The sequence below is a fragment of the Heterodontus francisci genome, chromosome 7, assembly GCF_036365525.1.
Source record: "Heterodontus francisci isolate sHetFra1 chromosome 7, sHetFra1.hap1, whole genome shotgun sequence".
Classification (NCBI taxonomy): domain Eukaryota; kingdom Metazoa; phylum Chordata; class Chondrichthyes; order Heterodontiformes; family Heterodontidae; genus Heterodontus; species Heterodontus francisci.
In genome coordinates this window covers 136,900,602-136,918,800 of record NC_090377.1, presented here as the reverse complement: position 1 = coordinate 136,918,800, position 18,199 = coordinate 136,900,602, and the positions used below count along the sequence as shown (strand labels likewise).

The following is an 18,199-nucleotide window of genomic DNA, read 5'->3' as shown; positions in this document are numbered from 1 at the left end:
CAGAGGACTGCGGAAGCTCAGTCATTGAGTACGTTTAAAGCAGAAATTGACAGATTTCTAAATACCAATGACATAAAGTGATATGGGGATTGTATGGGAAAAAGGCATTGAACTGGATAATCAGCCATGATCGTATTGAGTGGCAGAGCAGGCTCGCTGGGCTGAATGGCCTACTCCTGCACCAATGTTCGTTCTGTATTATATTAAAGGCACTACATAAATAAAAGTTGATGTTAACTTGGACGTATATCACCGTTCCTTCATCATCACTGGATGAAAATCCTGTAACTTTCCCCAACAGCATTATGAGAGCACCTTCACCGCACGAAGTGCACTGGTTCAAAAAGAAGGCCCACCATCACGACCTCATTGGGCAACTGGGGATTGGCAATATGTGTGGGTGATGCCCATATTCCAGGAATGAAGTAAGAAAATCTGTATATGTAAAATGGATTAAAAGCCTCTACACAAATACTTGTTAATAAAACAATGCTCTTCACATTGAGTGGTTTGTGTCCGTTAACCAACCTCAACTCACCTGGAATCTACCTCCCATGACAGTCTCACATTGGAAATTATTGGGCCCGACTGGGCTCAAAAGTACTCGAGGTTCAACCCAGCAGCTTGTCCTCCATCTCCACTTCTGCTCAAACTGATGCAACAAAAAAATACCTACATAGATCAGGGACTGACATCCACATCCAACCTGAAACAAACCAACTCTTAATTGGTCCATCTCTGCTTTTCGGCTCAGTTCTGTGAGCAACGCCGGTAATACAACAAAAGCAAAATACCGCGGATGCTGGCAATCAGGAATAAAGGGAGAAAATGCTGGAAATACTCAGCAGGACACAAAGCATCTGTGGAGAGAGGAAGAGAGTTAACGTTTCAGGCGCATTGAGCCGTCGGTGCTTGCAGCCTGGAACTCGGAGTGGGAGGAGGAAGAATGAGAGGCAATACATCCCAACACTCACAGAAACCTGCAATCCATCTACATTACCAGGATAGGGAGACAGAGTTCAGGAAACACTCACCAACATGACTCCAGTAAAACAGCCCAGGAGGAAAAGGGGGAGCAGTGTGTGTACCTGCCCTGATATCCCCCTCCCCAGGCCTGTCAGTCAAACCCCCCACTCCTCCCAGTCCACAGCTCAGCCTAGCAGCTTCCTGCACCTTGAGCCAGCCCTGCCCAGGAAGGGGAACCTCTTGCTGTGTCCCAAATGGTCCCTCCCTCCCCCAGGCCCCTTTATAACTCAGCTACATTTCCTGTATAGTTTTGTCCTTTGATGATACAATGTATTAATTCTTAGTTTCCCCCAAAAGAGCTGGAAAGGTCGCGGCCGTTAACCCGGGAGAAACACCGCAACTGCGACCTCGTTCGGTGCAAACGCGGAACCGGGAGCTTCTTATTGAGGATGCTGAGGCCTCCCCGCCCTGCCGCCGCCGCGTACCGACTGCGCATGCTCCAAACACTGCGCCGTAATACGCCTGCGCATTAGGTACTTGACGCGACCTCTAACCTGACGGTTGATTGACGGCAGCTCTGGACAGCAAGAGGGGCCGGGAGTGGAGGCATCTGTTTGTGACAACTCAGCGAACACATCTTGCACAAACAGAGTTCAGATAGGTTTACTTATTTAATAGTCTTCGCTGCAGGGTTTAGTAAACGCGCAGGGGGTTGCAAAATCGCAGAGGGTTTAACAGGCTGACAAATTAAAATAAATAAAAACTCATGCTGTTTACAACTCAGATATGTCACAAGGTATGTTAACTGTTTTCTACCACTCCCAGGTATCCACTGAACTCACACAGTGAATCATAGAAAAATTACGGCAAAGAAGGAGGCCATTCAGTCCGTCGTGTCCGTGCCGGCCGAGAAAGAAAGAAAAATAGAAACTAGCCGCCCGTTCTAATCCCACCTTCCAGCACTTCCTGCAGGTTACAGCACTTCAGGCGCAGGTCCAGGTACTTTTCAAAGAATTGAGAGTTTCTGCCTCCACCTCTGTCCCTGGCAGTGAATTCCAGACACCCACCACCCTCTGGGTGAAAATGTTTTTCCTCATGTTCCTTCTAATCCTTCTACCAATTACCCCCTGGTAATTGACCTCTCCGCTAGGGAAAACAGGTCCTTCCTGTCTACTCTATCTTGGCCCCTCATAATTTTGTACACCTCAATTAAGTCACCCCTCAGCCTCCTCGGTTCCAGGGAAAACACAGGGCGGCGCAGTGGTTAGCACCGCCGCCTCACAGCTCCAGCGACCCGGGTTCAATTCTGGGTACTGCCTGTGTGGAGTTTGCAAGTTCTCCCTGTGTCTGCGTGGGTTTCCTCCGGGTGCTCCGGTTTCCTCCCACAGCCAAAAGACTTGCAGGTTGATAGGTAAATTGGCCATTATAAATAGGTAGGTGGTAGGGGAATATAGGGACAGATGAGGATGTGGTAGAAATATGGGATTAGTGTAGGATTAGCATAAATTGGTGGTTAATGGTCGGCACAGACTCGGTGGGCCGAAGGGCCTGTTTCAGTGCTATATATCTAAATTTAATCCTAGCCTATCCAATCTTTCCTCATAGCTGCAACTTTGAGCCCTGTTAACATTCTTGTAAATTTCCTCTGTACTCTCTCCAGAGCAATTATGTCCTTTCTGTAATGTGGTGACCAGAACTGTACGCAATACTCCAGCTGTGGCCTAACAAGCGTTTTATACAGTTCCAGCACTACATCCCTGCTTTTGAATTCTATACCTCAGCATGTAAAGGAAAGCATTCCATATGTCTTCTTCACCTGTCCTGCCACCTTCAGGGGCCTGTGGACATGCAGTCTAAGGTTTCTCACTTCTTCTACCCCTCTCAATATCCTCCCGTTTATTGTGTATTCCCTCGCTTTATTTGCCCTCCCCAAATGCATTACCTCACACTTATCTGGATTGAATTCCATTTACCACTTTTCTCAACCAAACCATTGATATCATTCTGGAGTCTACAGCTATCCTCTTCACTATCAACTACACAACCAAGTTTTGTATCATCAGCAAATTTCTCAATCATGCCTCCCACATTTAAGTCCAAATCATTAATATATACCACAAACAGCAAGGGACCCAACACTGAGCCCTGTGGAACATCACTGGAAACAGCTTTCCATTCACAAAAACATCTGTCGACTACTACCCCTTGTTTCTTGTCCCTGAGTCAATTCTGGATCCAAGCTGCCACATTGCCCTGTATTCCATGGGCTTTCATTTTACTGACCAGTCTGCCAAATGGGACCTTGTCAAATGCCTTACTAAAGCCCATATAGACCACATCCACTGCACTACCTTCATCAATCCTCCTTGTTACTTCCTCACAAAATTCAATTAAGTTAGTAAGATATGACCTTCCCTTAAATCCATGCTGACTATCCCTGATTAATCTGTGCCTTTCTAAGTGGCAGTTTATCCTGTCCCTCAGAATAGATTCTAACAATTTACCCACCACCAAGATCAGACTGACCGGCCTATAATTATTTGGCCTATCCCTCGCACCCATTTTAAACAATGGTACAACATTTGCAGACCTCCAGTCATCTGGTACCTCTCCTGTATCTAGTGAGGATTTGAAGATGATCCTCAGCGCTTCTGCTATTTCCTCCCTGGCTTCATTTAACAATCTGGGATGCAATCCATCTGGCCCTGGTGACTTATGCACTTTCAAGGTTGTTAGACCCTCTAGTACATCCTCGCTCATTATGCTTATCGTATCTAATATCTCACACTCTTCCTCCTTAACTACAATGTCTACATCAACCCTCTCCTGTGTGAAGACAGAGACAAAAACCTCATTAAGAACCCTTCCCACATCTTCTGCATCCATGCATAAGTTACCTTTTATATCTGATAGGCCCTACCCTTTCCTTAGCTATCCTCTTGCTCTTAATGTACTGATAAAACATCTTCGGGTTTTCCTTGATTTTACTTGCCAATCATTTTTCATGTCCTCTCTTTGGCTTTTCTAATTTCCTTTTTTACTTTACCCCTGCACTTTCTATACTCCTCTAGGCTTTCTAAAGTATTAAGATTTTTGTGATTGTCATTTTTCTGCTTTAAATGATCTTGTAAACTTCCAGCTAACCAGAGTGCTCTAGATTTGGCAGTACCACCCCTTATCTTAGTGGGGACATGCCTACACTGTGCCTGTAGTATCTTGCTTTTGAATGCCTCCCACTGGTTTGCCACTGATTTTCCCTCAAGTATCTGTATCCAGTCCACATTTGCCTCTCAGTTTCTTAAAATTTGCCTTCCCCCAATTTAGAACTTTCATTCCTGTTTATCTTTTCCATGATTATGCTAAAACTTACTGTATTATGGTCACTATCTCCAAAATGGTCACCCACTGTTACTTCCTCCACTTGCTCAGCTTCATTACCAAAGACTAAATCTAGAATTGCGCCCCCTCTCGTTGGGCTTGTTACGTGCTGGCTAAAAAGGTTTACTTGAATGCAGTTCAAGACTTTTGTGCCCTCTGTGCTCATCTACAAGCGGAAGGGGGAGAGGGCAGAAATCAGAAACTGGCGGCCCATCTCACTGCTTAATGTTGACTACAAGATTCTGTCCAAAGTCATCGCCTGTTGAGTCAAATCTGCTCCGGAGTCAGTGATTCGCCCTGACCAGACCTGCACTGTACCCGGCAGGAAGATCTCTGATAGTCTTGCGTTACTCAGGGATACGATTGCCTATGTACAGGACAGGAGGGTGGACACCTGCCTCATCAGCTTGGACCGGGAGAGAGATCATGTAAGTTCAGGCTCAACCATCCAGTACTTTCCTTTCATATAAAAAGTATGTGCTACTACAACAATCATAAGGTGAAACATCTCTGTCAGTAGGTTGTGGGTTCAAATGCATATCCAGAGATTTGAGCACAAAATCTAGGCTGATATTCCAATGCAGTACTGAGGGGGTGCTGCACTGTCAAATGTCCCGTTTTTCAGATGACACCTTCAACCAAGACCCCATCTGTCCTCTCAGATGGACACAAACGATCCCATAAAGTTATTTTGAAGAGCAGGGGTGTTCTCCCCAGTGCTGCCAATATTTATCACTCAACAACATCACTAAAACAGATTATGTGGTCATAGCCACCTTTCTGGGACTTTGCTGTGTGCAACTCTCCTCCCGTATATCCGACATTCATAGAAGGACTTGCATTTATGTAGTGCCTTTCATGACCTCAGGATGTTCCAAAGTATTTTGCAGCCAATGAAGCACTTTTGAAGTGTCATCACTGTTGTAATGTAGGAAACACACAGCAGCCAATTTGCACACAGCAAGCTCCCACAAACAGCAATATCATAATGACCAGATCATCTGCTTGACTGATGTTGATGAAGGGGTAAATATTGGCCAAGACATCGGAAATAACTCCCCTGCTCTTCTTTGAAATAATGCCATGGGATCCTTTACACCCACCTGAGGGGGAAAGACATGGTGTCAGTATAATGTTTCATCTGAAAGATGGGACTTCAGAGAGCGCAGCACTCCCTCAGTTCTGCACTGGAGTGTCAGCCTTGATTTTTGTGCTCAGGTCCTGGACAAAACTTGAACCCACAACCTTCAGACTCAGCTGAGAGTGCTACCCACTGAGCCACAGCTGCCAACAGCACGGAGTACAGATCAAAAGAACTTCATGAGCTGTAAAATGGGACATCCTGAAGTCGTGAAACAAATACAAATATTCCATTATAAAATATGAAAAGGCCCAAAAATGGAACAGTCGGTCACAGAACATCAGCTTCCTCTAATCTCAAGAGAAATCAAGGATTTGAAGACTGTGTGCTGAATTTTACACTCCCCCAAAGAGTGGAAAGCTGGCGGCGAGTGGGTGGGGGGAGCGTAAAATGGAGCGAGAAGCTCGGGGGACCCTTCTTGATCCGCTCCTGCCTCCAGCACCACTTTACGCAGGACAGCAGCAGCGAGAAACGGCCTGATGGCCCCAGGCCGCCACGAGGATTTTATCGTTGGCAGACGGGCGTCCCAGGCTCAGGAAAAGCCGCCTGACAAAAGTAGGTAGCTCTCTGACAGCCTGGGGTGGTGGGGGGGGCCTCATGATTGAGTACCCTGTGCCCGATGGTGGGCCGTCCCTGCTGCCCCAACCACCCCCAACACCCAACAAGCCCCCCTTTCCCCCAATCGACCACACTTGCCTTACCAGGGCCCGACCAACCGCCCCAGCGAGGCAACAAAACTTACCTTAGGTCTGGGTCTCCCCGACATCATCTGCTGTTGGCTGGGCTGCAGTCCCAGCAGTGGCCATCGCTCCCAGTGGCGCTGCTGGGACTAAGAGCTGACGGCCCGCTGATTGACCGGCAGCTCCATCAAGCAGGACCTCCTACCTCAGGCGGGTGGAAGTCCCACCTCGGACGAATTAAAGGCCGGGCACCTGCAGAATACAGGTTGGATCCCCAGGCCAGGCGGAGGTGGGTTCGCCACTGACTTTCCAGAAGGCTGAGCGTGTCTACCCAGAGGCACTGTGCGGCTTTCGAGCAGAGAGATCCACCATTGCCATGCTGTTCTCCCTTCACCAGCTACAGGAGAAATGCTGCCAACAACAGATGCCCCTCTACGTTGCTTTCATAGATCTCACCAAACCCTTTGACCTCGTCAGCAGACATGGTCTCTTCAGACGACTAGCAAAGATCGGATGTCCACCAAAGCAATGAAGTATCATCACCTCATTCCATGACAATATGAAAGGCACAATTCAGCATAGCGGTGCCTCATCATCCCTAACCCTTTCCTATCCTGAGTGGCATGATACAGGGCTGTGTTCTCGCACCTACACTGTTTGGGTTCTTCTTCTCCCTGCTGCTCTCACATGCATTCAAGTCTTCAGAAGAAGGAATTTTCCTCCACACAAGATCAGTTGGCAGGTTGTTCAACCTTGCCCGTCTTAGAGCGAAGATCAAAGTATGGAAAGTCCTCATCAGGGAACTCCTCTTTGCTGATGATGCTGCATTAACATACCACACAGAAGAGTGTCTGCAGAGATTCATCGACAGGATTGTGGCTGCCTGCAACGAATTTGGCCTAACCATCAGCCTTAAGAAAACGAACATCATGGGACAGGACATCAGAAGTGCTCCATCCATCAATATTGGCGACCATGCCCTGGAAGTGGTTCAAGAGTTCACCTACCTAGGCTCAACTATCACCAGTAACCTGTCTCTCGATGCAGAAATCAACAAGTGCATGGGAAAGACGTTCACTGCTATGTCCAGACTGGCCAAGACGGTGTGGGAAAATGGCGCACTGACACGGAACACAAAAGTCCAAGTGTTTCAAGCCTGAGTCTTCAGTACCTTGCTCTCCGGCAGCGAGGCCTGGACAACGTATGTCAGCCAAGAGCGACGATTCAACTCATTCCATCTTCGCTGCCTCCGGAGAATCCTTGGCTCTCCAATGTATCTCCAATGCAGAAGTCCTCGAGGCGGCCAACATCCCCAGCGTATACACCCTACTGAGCCAGCGGCGCTTGAGATGGCTTGGCCATGTGAGTAGCATGGAAGATGGCAGGATCCCTAAGGACGCATTGTACAGCGAACTCGTCACTGGTATCAGTCCTACCGGTCATCCATGTCTCCGCTTTAAAGACGCGACATGAAGTCCTATGACATTGGGAGTCAGTTGCCAGTGATCGCCAGAGCTGGCGGGCAGCCATGGAGGCGGAGCTAAAGAGTGGCGAGTCGAAGAGACTTAGCAGTTGGCAGGAAAAAAGACAGAAGAGCAAGGAGGGAGCCAACTGTGTAACAGCCCCGACAACCAACTTTATCGGCAGCGCCTGTGGAAGTCTGTCACTCTAGAATTGGCCTTTATAGCCACTTCAGGCACTGCTTCAGAAACCACTGACCACCACTAGGTGCTTACCTATTGTCTCTCGAGACAAGGGGGCCAAAGAAAGAAAGAAAGGATGGCTCCCATCCACCAACAGTAAAAACCCAGACTGTGTGCTTGATGCAATTGTTATAATTCATATATTCATTTTGAGCAACCCTGGTGGGGGAATTCAATGTCCATCACCAAGAGTGGCTCGGTAGCACCACTACTGACCGAGCTGGCCAAGTCCTAAAGGATATAGCTGCTAGACTGGGTCTGCGGCGGATGGTGAGGGAACCAACAAGGGGAAAAAGCATACTTGACTGCATCTTCACCAATCTGCCTGCTGCAGATGCAGCTGTCCATGACAGTATTGGTAGGAGTGACCACCACACAGTCCTTGTGGCGACAAAGACTGGTCTTCACATTGAGGATACCCTCCATCGTGTTGTGTAGTCAACCACCGTGCTAAATGGGATAGATTTCAAACAGATCCAGCAATGCAAAACTGGGCATCTAAGAGGTGCTGTGGGCCATCAACAGCAGCAGAATTGTACTCAACCACAATCTGTAACCTCATGGCCCGGTATATCCCCCACTCTACCACTACAATCAAGCCAGAAGACCAACCCTGGTTCTATGAAGAATGCAGGAGGACATCCCAGGAGGAGCACCAGGCATAACTAAAAATGAAGTGTCAGCCTGGTGAAGCAACAACCCAGGATTAGTTTAGAGATACAGCACTGAAACAGGCCCTTCGGCCCACCGAGTCTGTGCCGTCCATCAACCACCCATTTATACTAATCCTACACTAATTCCATATTCCTACCGCATCCCAACCTGTCCCTATATTTCCCTACCACCTACCTATACTAGGGGCAATTTATAATGGCCAATTAACCTATCACCCTGCAAGTCTTTTGGCATGTGGGAGGAAACCGGAGCACCCGGAGAAAACCCACGCAGACACAGGGAGAACTTGCAAACTCCACACAGGCAGTACCCAGAATTGAACCCGGGTCGCTGGAGCTGTGAGGCTGCAGTGCTAACCACTGCGCCACTGTGCTGCCCTTTTTTGCTTGCATGTCAAACAGTATAAGCAGCATGCAATTGGCAGAGCTACGCGACCCCATAACAAACAGATCAGATCGAAGCTCTACAGTCCTGCCCCATCCAGTCGTGAATGGTGGTGGACAATTAAATAACTAACAGGAGGAGGTAGCTCGACAAATATCTCCATCCTCAATGATGGGAGAGCTCTTCGGGAGGGTTTAAACTAGTTTGGCAGGGGGATGGGAAACGGAGCCACGGATCAGTGGATGGGGTAGCTGTTGAACAGGCAGATACAGAGTGCAGAGAGTCTGTGAGGAAGGTTAGACAGTTGACAGGGCAAAGTTGCAGCCAGTATGATGTGTTGAAGTGTGTCTATTTTAACGCAATAAGTGTCAGGAATAAGGGTGATGAACTTAGAGCATGGATCAGTACTTGGAGCTACAATGTTGTGGCCATTACGGAGACGTGGATATCACAGGGGCAGGAATGGATGTTGGATGTTCCGGGGTTTAGATGTTTCAAAAGGAATAGGGAGGGAGGTAAAAGAGGTGGGGGCGTGGCATTGTTAATCAGGGATAGTATCACAGCTGCAGAAAGGGAGGTCGTCGAGGAGGGTTTGTCTACTGAGTCATTATGGGTGGAAGTCAGAAACAGGAAAGGAGCAGTCACTTTGTTGGGAGTTTTCTATAGACCCCCCAATAGCAGCAGAGACATGGAGGAACAGATTGGGAGGCAGATTTTGGAAAGGTGCAGAAGTAACAGGGTTGTTGTCATGGGTGACTTCAACTTCCCTACTATTGATTGGAACCTCCTTAGTGCAAATAGTTTGGATGGAGCAGTTTTTGTCAGGTGTGTCCAGGAAGGTTTCCTGACTCAATATGTAGATAGGCCGACTAGAGGGGTTGGCTATGTTGGACTTGGCGCTTGGCAACGGACCAGGCCAGGTGGCAGATCTCTCGGTGGGAGAGCATTTCGGTGATAGTGATCACAACTCCCTGACCTTTACTATGGTCATGGAGAGGGACAGGAGCAGACGGGATGGGAAAATATTGAATTGGGGGAGGGGGAATTACAATGCTATTAGGCAGGAACTGAGGAGCATAAATTGGGAACAGATGTTCTCAGGGAAATGCACGACAGAAATGTGGAGGTTGTTTAGGGAGCACTTGCTGCGACTGCTGAATAGGTTTGTCCCGATGAGGCAAGGAAGGGATGGTAGGGTGAAGGAACCTTGGATGACAAGAGATGTGGAACAGCTCGTCAAGAGGAAGAAGGAAGCTTACTTAAGGTTGAGGAAGCAAGGATCAGACAGGGCTCTAGAGGGTTACAAGGTAGCCAGGAAGGAACTGAAGAATGGACTTCGCAGAGCTAGAAGGGGACATGAAAAAGTCTTGGCGGGTAGGATTAAGGAAAATCCCAAGGCATTCTACACTTATGTGAGGAACAAGAGGATGGCCAGAGTGAGGGTAGGGCCGATCAGGGATAGTGGAGGGAACTTGTGCCTGGAGTCGGAGGAGGTAGGGAGGTCCTAAATGAATACTTTGCTTCAGTATTCACTAGTGAGTGGGACCTGGTCGTTTGTGAGGACAGCGTGGAACAGGCTGATATGCTCGAACAGGTTGAAGTTAAGAGGGAGGATGTGCTGGAAATTTTGAATGATATGAGGACAGATAAGTCCCCGGGGCCAGACGGGATATACCCAAGGATATTACGGGAAGCGAGGGAAGAAATTGCTGCGCCTTTGATGATCTTTGTGTCCTCACTGTCCACTGGAGTAGTACCGGATGATTGGAGGGTGGCAAATGTTATTCCCTTGTTCAAGAAAGGGAATAGGGATAACCCTGGGAATTATAAACCAGTCAGTCTTACGTTGGTAGTGGGCAAATTATTGGAGAGGATTCTGAGAGGCAGGATTTATGATTATTTGGAATAGCATGGTTTGATTAGAGACAGTCAGCATGGCTTTGTGAGGGGCAGGTCATGCCTCACAAGCCTTATTGAATTCTTTGAAGATGTGACAAAACACATTGATGAAGGAAGAGCAGTGGATGTGGTGTATATGGATTTTAGCAAGGCGTTTTAGTTTTAGTTTAGTTTAGTTTAGAGATACAGCACTGAAACAGGCCCTTCGGCCCACCGAGTCTGTGCCATAAACCACCCATTTATACTAATCCTACACTAATCCCATATTCCTACCACATCCCCACCTGTCCCTATATTTCCCTACCACCTACCTATAATAGGGGCAATTTTATAATGGCCAATTTACCTATCAACCTGCAAGTCTTTGGCATGTGGGAGGAAACCGGAGCACCCGGAGGAAATCCACGCAGACACAGGGAGAACTTGCAAACTCCACACAGGCAGTACCCAGAATTGAACCCGGGTCGCTAGAGCTGTGAGGCTGTGGTGCTAACCACTGCGCCACCGTGACGCCCCTATCCCGCATTTGATAAGGTTCCCCATGGTAGGCTCATTCAGAAAGTAAGGAGGCATGGGATTCAGGGAAAGTTGGCTGTCTGGATACAAAATTGGCTGGCCCAAAGAAGTCAGAGGGTGGTACTAGATGGAAAGTATCCAGCATGGAGCTCGGTGACCAGTGGTGTTCCACAAGGATCTGTTCTGGGACCTCTGCTCTTTGTGATTTTTATAAATGACTTGGATGAGGAAGTGGAAGGCTGGGTTAGCAAGTTTGCCGATGACACGAAGGTTGCTGGAGTTGTGGATAGTGTGGAAGGCTGTTGTAGGTTGCAACGGGACATTGACAGGATGCAGAGCTGGGCTGAGAAGTGACAGATAGAGTTCAATCTGGAAAAGTGTGAAGTGATTCATTTTGGAAGGTCGAATCTGAATGCAGAATACAGGCTTAAAGACAGGATTTTTGGTAGTGTGGAGGAACAGAGGGATCTTGGGGTCCATGTCCATAGATCGCTCAAAGTTGCCACCCACGTTGATAGGGTTGTTAAGAAGGCGTATGTTGTGTTGGCTTTCATTAACAGGGGGATTGAGTTTAAGAGCCGCGAGGTTATGCTGCAGCTCTATAAGGCCCTGGTTCGACCACACTTGGAATATTGTGTTCAGTTCTGGTCGCCTCATTATAGGAAGGATGTGGAAGCTTTAGAGAGGGTGCAGAGGAGATTTACCAGGATGCTGCCTGGATGGAGGGCATGTCCTACGAAGAAAGATTGAGGAAGCTAGGGCTTTTCTCATTGGAGCGAAGAAGGATGAGAGGTGACTTGATAGAGGTGTACAAGATGATGAGAGGCATAGATAGAGTGGATAGTCAGAGACTTTTTCCCAGGGTGGAAAGTGCTATCACCAGGGGGCATAATTTTAAGGTGATTGGAGGAAGGTTTCGGGGAGATGTCAGAGGTAGGTTCTTTACACAGAGAGTGGTGGGTGCGTGGAATGCGCTGCCAGCGGTGGTAGTAGAAGCAGATACATTAGGGACATTTAAGTGTGGGAGTGAGGACAGAGTGGATTCCTCCAGAATGTGCGTGGGTGGGGAGGCGTCTCTGTGAACATGTCTGTACCCCTCACCCCAACAACCTGCGTGGGTTTCCTCCGGGTGCTCCGGTTTCCTCCCACATGCCAAAGACTTGCTGGTTGATGGGTAAATTGGCCATTAGCAATTGCCCCTATTATAGGTAGGTGGTAGGGAAATATAGGGATAGGTGGGGATGTGGTAGGAATATGGGATTAGTGTAGGATTAGTATAAATGGGTGGTTGATGGTCGGCACAGACTCAGTGGGCCGAAGGGCCTGTTTCAGTGCTGTATCTCTAAACTAAACTAAAGCGACTCTTGGATAGGTACATGGATGATAGTAGAATGAAGGGTAGGTAGTTAGTTTGATCTAAGAGTCGGTTAAAGGTTCGGCACAACATTTTGGGCCGAAGGGCCTGTACTGTGCTGTACTGTTCTATGTTCTATCAGTACAAAAGATAAGGCTGAAGCATTTGCAACAATCTTCTGCCAGAAGTGCCGAGTGGATGATCCATCTCGGCCTCTTCCTGAAGTCTCCAGCATCACAGATGCCAGTCTTCAGCCAAGTCGATTCACTCCACGTGATATGAAGAAAAGGCTGAAGGCACTAGCTACTGCAAAGGCCTCTTGGGCCCTGACAACATTCCAGAAATAGTACTGAAGGCTCCAGAACCTGTTGCGCCCCTCGCCAAGCTGTTCCAGTATCGCGACAACACTGGCATCTACCCTGGCAATGTGGAAAATTGCCTGGGTATGTCCTGTACACAAAAAGCTGGACAAATCCAACCCGGCCAATTACTGTCCCATCAGTCTACTCTCAGCCATCAGTAAAGTGATGGAAGGTGTTGTCGACAGTGCTCTCAAGCAGCACTTGCTTAGCAATAACCTGCTCAGTGACGCTCAGTTTGGGATCCGCCAGGGCCACTCAGCTACTGGCTTCATTGTAGCCTTGGTTAAACGATGGACAAAAGAGCTGAACTCCAAAGGTAAGGTGAGAGTGACTGCCCTTGACATTAAAGCAGCATTTGACAGAATATGGCATGAAGGAGCCCTTGCAAAACTGAAGTCAATGGGAATCAGGAGGAAAATTCTCCGCTGGTTGGAGTCATACCGAGCACAAAGGAAGATGTTTGTGGTTGTTGAAGATCAATCATCTGAGCTCCAGGACATCACTGCAGGAGTTCTTCAGGGTAGTGTCCTAGGCCCAACCATCTTCAGCTGCTTCATCAATGACCTTCCTTCAATCATAAGGTCAGAAGTGGGGATGTTCGCTGATTGCACCATTCGCGACTCCTCAGATACTGAAGCAGTCCGTGTAGAAATGCAACAAGACCTGTACAACATTCAGTCTTGGGCTGATAAGTGACAAGTAACATTCGCGCCACACAAGTGCCAGGCAATGACCATCTCCAACAAGAGAGAATCTAACTATCTCCCCTTGACATTCAATGGCATTACCATCGCTTAATCCTCCACTATCAGCATCCTGTGGGTTACCATTGACCAGAAACTGAACTGGTGTAGCCATATAAATACCATGGCTACAAGAGCAGGTCAGGGGCTAGGAATCCTGCAGTGAGTAACTCACCTCCTGACTCCACAAAGCTTGTCCATCATCTACAAGGCACAAGTCAGGAGCGTGATGGAATACTCTCCACTTGCCTGGACGGGTGCAGCTCCAACAACACTCAAGAAGCTCAACACTATCCACGACAAAGCAGCGCGCTTGATTGGCAAACCATCCACGAACAGTCACTCCCTCCACCACTGATGCACAGTGGCAGCAGTGTGTACCATCTACAAGATGCACTGCAGCAATGCACCAAGCCTTGTTAGGCTTTCCAAACCCACAGCCTCTACCAACTAGAAGAACAAGGGCAGTAGATGAATGGGAATACCACCACCTGCAAGTTCCGCTCCAAGCCACACACATCCTGACTTGGAACTATATCGCTGCTCCTTCACTGTCGCTGGGTCGAAATCCTGGAACTCCCTAACAGTTCTGTTAGTGTATCTACACCACATGGACTGCAGTGGTTCAAGAAGGCAGCTCACCACCACCTTCTCAAGGGCAATTGGGGATGGGTAATAAATGCTGGCTTTGCCAGCATCGCCCAAAATCCTATGAACAAATTTTAAAAAAAATTGGAGAGCCTCCTCCTCCTGTTAGCTGTTTAATTGTCCACCACCATTCACGACTGGATGTGGCAGGACTGAAGAGCTTAGATCTGATTGGTTGGTTGTGGGATCGCTTAGCCCTGTCTATTGCATGCTGTTTCCACTGTTTGGCATGCATGTAGTCCAGTGTTATAGCTTCTCCAGATTGATCCCTCATTTTTAGGTATGTCTGGTGCTTCTTCTGGCCTGCCCTCCTGCATTCCCTGGCTTGATGGTAATGTAGATTGGGGAATATGCCAAGCCCTTAGGTTACAGACTGTGGTTCTGCTGTTGCTGATAGCCCACAGCATCTCATGCATGCCTTGGGATGAGGGAATTGTTTAATTATTTGCATAATGTAGGCATTACTGGAAAGGCCAGCATTTATTGCCCATTCCTAATTGCCCTTGAGAAGGTGGTGGTGAGCCACCTCCTTGAATATAACTGAGTTGCTTGCTCAGCCGTTTCATAGGGCAGGTAAGAGTCAACCCCATTTCTGTGGGTCTGGAGTCACAAAGGCCAGATCGGGTGAGGACGGCAGATTTCTTTCCCTGAAGGACATTAATGAACCAGGTGGATTTTTAGGACAATCCAGTAGTTTCATGGTCACTGTTACTGATACTAGCTTTTTTTTTATCCCATATTTATTTACTTAATTGAGTTTAAATCACTGAACTGTATGGTGGGATTTAAATTCACACCTCTGCAACATTAGTCCAAACCTCTGGATTCCTAGTTCAGTAACATAACCGCTATGATACATCTCATCCTATGAGGAGAGATTGAGTAGACGCAGCTTATATTCCCTAGAGTTTAGAAGAATGAGACATGATCTGACTGAAACATAATAAATTCTTCAGGGACTTGGCAGGGTAGATGCTGAGAAATTGTTTCCTCTGGCTGGAAAACCTAGAACTCTGATCACAGTCTCAGGATAAGGAGTCAACCATTTAGGACTGACAGCCGACCAGGGATAAAGCTATCTTAGATCTTGTATTTTGTAAATAAGCAATGTCATAGTAAAAGATCCACTGGAAAATAGTGATCACAATACCATTGAATTTCACGTGAAGTTTGAAAGTGACACATTTCAATCACAAACAAGAATCTTAAACAAAGTCAATTACGAGGGTATGAGGGGAGAACTGGCTAAGGTTAATTGGGTAAATAGACTGGAAGGTATGGCAGTAAATGAACAGTGGGAAACATTTAAAGAAACAATTCAAAGGGTTCAACAAAAGTACATTCCATTCAAAAACAAAAACTCTTCAAGAAAAACCCATCTGTGGCTCACTTGGGAAGTTAAGGAGGGTATTAGATTAAAAGAAGAGGCTCACAATGTTGCAAAAAAAGTAGCAAGTCTGAGGATTTGGAGTGTTTTAGAAACAAAAAGTTGATAAAAAGGGTAAAAATAGAATGAGAGTGAACTAGTCAGCAATATAAAAACAGATTGTAAGAGCTTTTATAAGTACATAAAAAGGAAGAGAGTAGCTAGACGTTGGTGCCTTAGAGGCAGAGACAGGAACAACTATCAGGAGGAATGAGGAAATGGCAGAGGCATTGAACAAATATTTTGTGCTTGTCTTCACAATAGAAGACACACATTCCATACCAGAAATAGCCAGTAACCTAGGGTCTAAAAAGAGTGAGGAAATTAAGGAAATTGACATCAGCTGAGAAAAAGTATTAGAGAAACTTGAGGGACTAATATTTGGCAAGTCCCCGGGACCAGATGGCCTACACCCTATGGTCCTAAAAGAGATACCAGCAAAGATGGTGGATGCACTAGTTATGATTTCCAGAGTTCCTTAGATTCAGGGATGTTCCACCAGATTGGAAGTTGGCAAATGTTACGTCACTTTTCAGGAAAGAAGGGACAGAGAAAACAGGCAACTACAGGCCAGTTAGCCTAACATCAGTTATTGGGAAGATGCTGGAAACTATTGTTTAATAAGTCTTAACAATGCACTTGAGAAGTATAGTATGAGTAGAACAAGTCAGCATGGTTTTACTAAAGGGAAATCCTGTTTGGATTGGAAGAGTAGGCGAAGCTCCCGGGATGCCCCTCACTGCAGGTGACGAGGGAGCTTGGGAGTGCGCAGATCTCCCAGCCGAGCTGAACCCTGCTCAGCCGGAACTGCTCCTGCACGCTCTCCACTTCCTTGCCCTCGTCAGCTGGCCGGACAAGCCATAGTGGTCCGTGTTGCCATCTAGTGGTGAAGGGAAACCACGGTGGAGGTCTCCCTCCCTCCCCCTTTACATCAGGGACCTGGGGTGGAGGGTGCTGCACAGGGCAGTCCCGCGTAATAGACTGTTAAGTAGGTTCATAGATTCCCAGGCTGCCTGTAATTTCTGCGGCCTGGACGAGTCCGTGTTCCATGTTTATATGGAATGTGCGAGGTTGCAGCCCCTGTTCCAGTATTTAAAGAGGCTGCTCCTCAAGTTATGGTTGCACTTCAGCCCCACGCTCCTGATCTTTCAGTACCTGGTGTGGAGGGGGATGGGCCGGTAGGAGGATCTCATTGGTCTGCTCCTGAGCCTGGCCAAGGTGGCAATTCACAGGTCCAGGCTGCGGGCCGTCAGGGGGCCGTCCATCCTGATTGCCTGCACCTCTTATGAGGTTACGTTCGGGCCCGGGTGTCCCTGGAGAAGGAGCATGCAGAGTCCGCCGATTCGTTTGAGGCCTTCCGCGATCAGTGGGCACCGCAGGGACTGGAGGGCATCATTGATGCCAAAAATGGCATTTTAGTTTGAGTTTTGTTTTACTTATCTGTTTGTAATAAAGTTATTTATTTAAAATGTATATAAAGGGGACCTGAGGAATAAAGGCCCCCTCGACATAAAATACATAAAAAGGGCCTGAGGTCCAAAGGCCACCTTAAAAGAAAATGGGGTTAGATATAGAGTAAAGCTCCCTCTAAAGAAAAATTAAAAACAGGTTCGATGCGGAGTAAAGCTTCCTGTACACTGTCGCATTAAACATTCCCGGGACAGATACACGTATGTCTTATTAATACCTTCCCTGGATACCAGGACTAGGAGTGGCACTCTGGAATAAATAGGCAGTTTGGACATGTCCAGGAGAACAAAGGTCTGAGATGTGAAATAATCTAAAGTAAAAATAAAGTGTTGTTATCTCTGTGTCAGTAGGTTGTGGGTTCAAATCCACCTCCAGAGACTTGAGTATAAAATCTAGGCTGATAATCCAATGCAGTACTGAGGGGGTGCTGAACTGTCAGAGGTCCCATCTTTCACATGACACCTTCAACCAAGACACCAATTGTCCCCTCAGATTAAGGCAAACAATCCCATAAAGTTATTTTGAAGAGCAGGGTTGTTCTCCCGGTGCTGCCAATATATCCCTCAAACAACATCACTAAAACAGATTATGTGGTCATCGCCACCTTTCTGGGACTTTGCCATGCGCAATTTTCCTGCCATAATTCCAACATTAAAAGAAGGATTTGTATTTATATAGCATCTTTCATGACCTCAGGATGTTCCAAAGCATTTTACAGCCAATGAAGTACGTGGATATCACAGGGGCAGGAATGGATGTTGAATGTTCCAGGGTTTAGATGTTTCAAAAGGAATAGGGAGGGAGGTAAAAGAGGTGGGGGAGTGGCATTGTTAATCAGGGATAGTATCACAGCT

At 47.3% G+C, this 18,199-nt stretch overlaps 1 protein-coding gene and 1 long non-coding RNA gene across 2 annotated transcripts in view; one reads left to right on the top strand and one right to left on the bottom strand.

Annotated features, from left to right (window-relative positions):
* Positions 1–18,199, bottom strand: part of LOC137372426 (uncharacterized) — a 107,208-nt gene that overhangs the window by 71,323 nt on the left and 17,686 nt on the right. Inside the window, exons 8-13 of the mRNA XM_068036313.1 lie at positions 17,031–17,188; positions 15,247–15,314; positions 14,444–14,510; positions 6,371–6,562; positions 3,705–3,792; positions 1,452–1,603 (exon numbers count right to left, since the gene is read on the bottom strand). Of these exons, the coding sequence (XP_067892414.1) occupies positions 1,452–1,603; positions 3,705–3,792; positions 6,371–6,562; positions 14,444–14,510; positions 15,247–15,314; positions 17,031–17,188 (725 nt within the window). The remainder of the gene's footprint in view (positions 1–1,451; positions 1,604–3,704; positions 3,793–6,370; positions 6,563–14,443; positions 14,511–15,246; positions 15,315–17,030; positions 17,189–18,199) is intronic.
* LOC137372361 (uncharacterized) overlaps positions 1,545–18,199 on the top strand; it is a 29,746-nt gene continuing 13,091 nt past the window's right edge. The window contains exons 1-2 of the long non-coding RNA XR_010975424.1: positions 1,545–1,627; positions 1,792–1,965. This is a non-coding gene — a long non-coding RNA (uncharacterized lncRNA). The remainder of the gene's footprint in view (positions 1,628–1,791; positions 1,966–18,199) is intronic.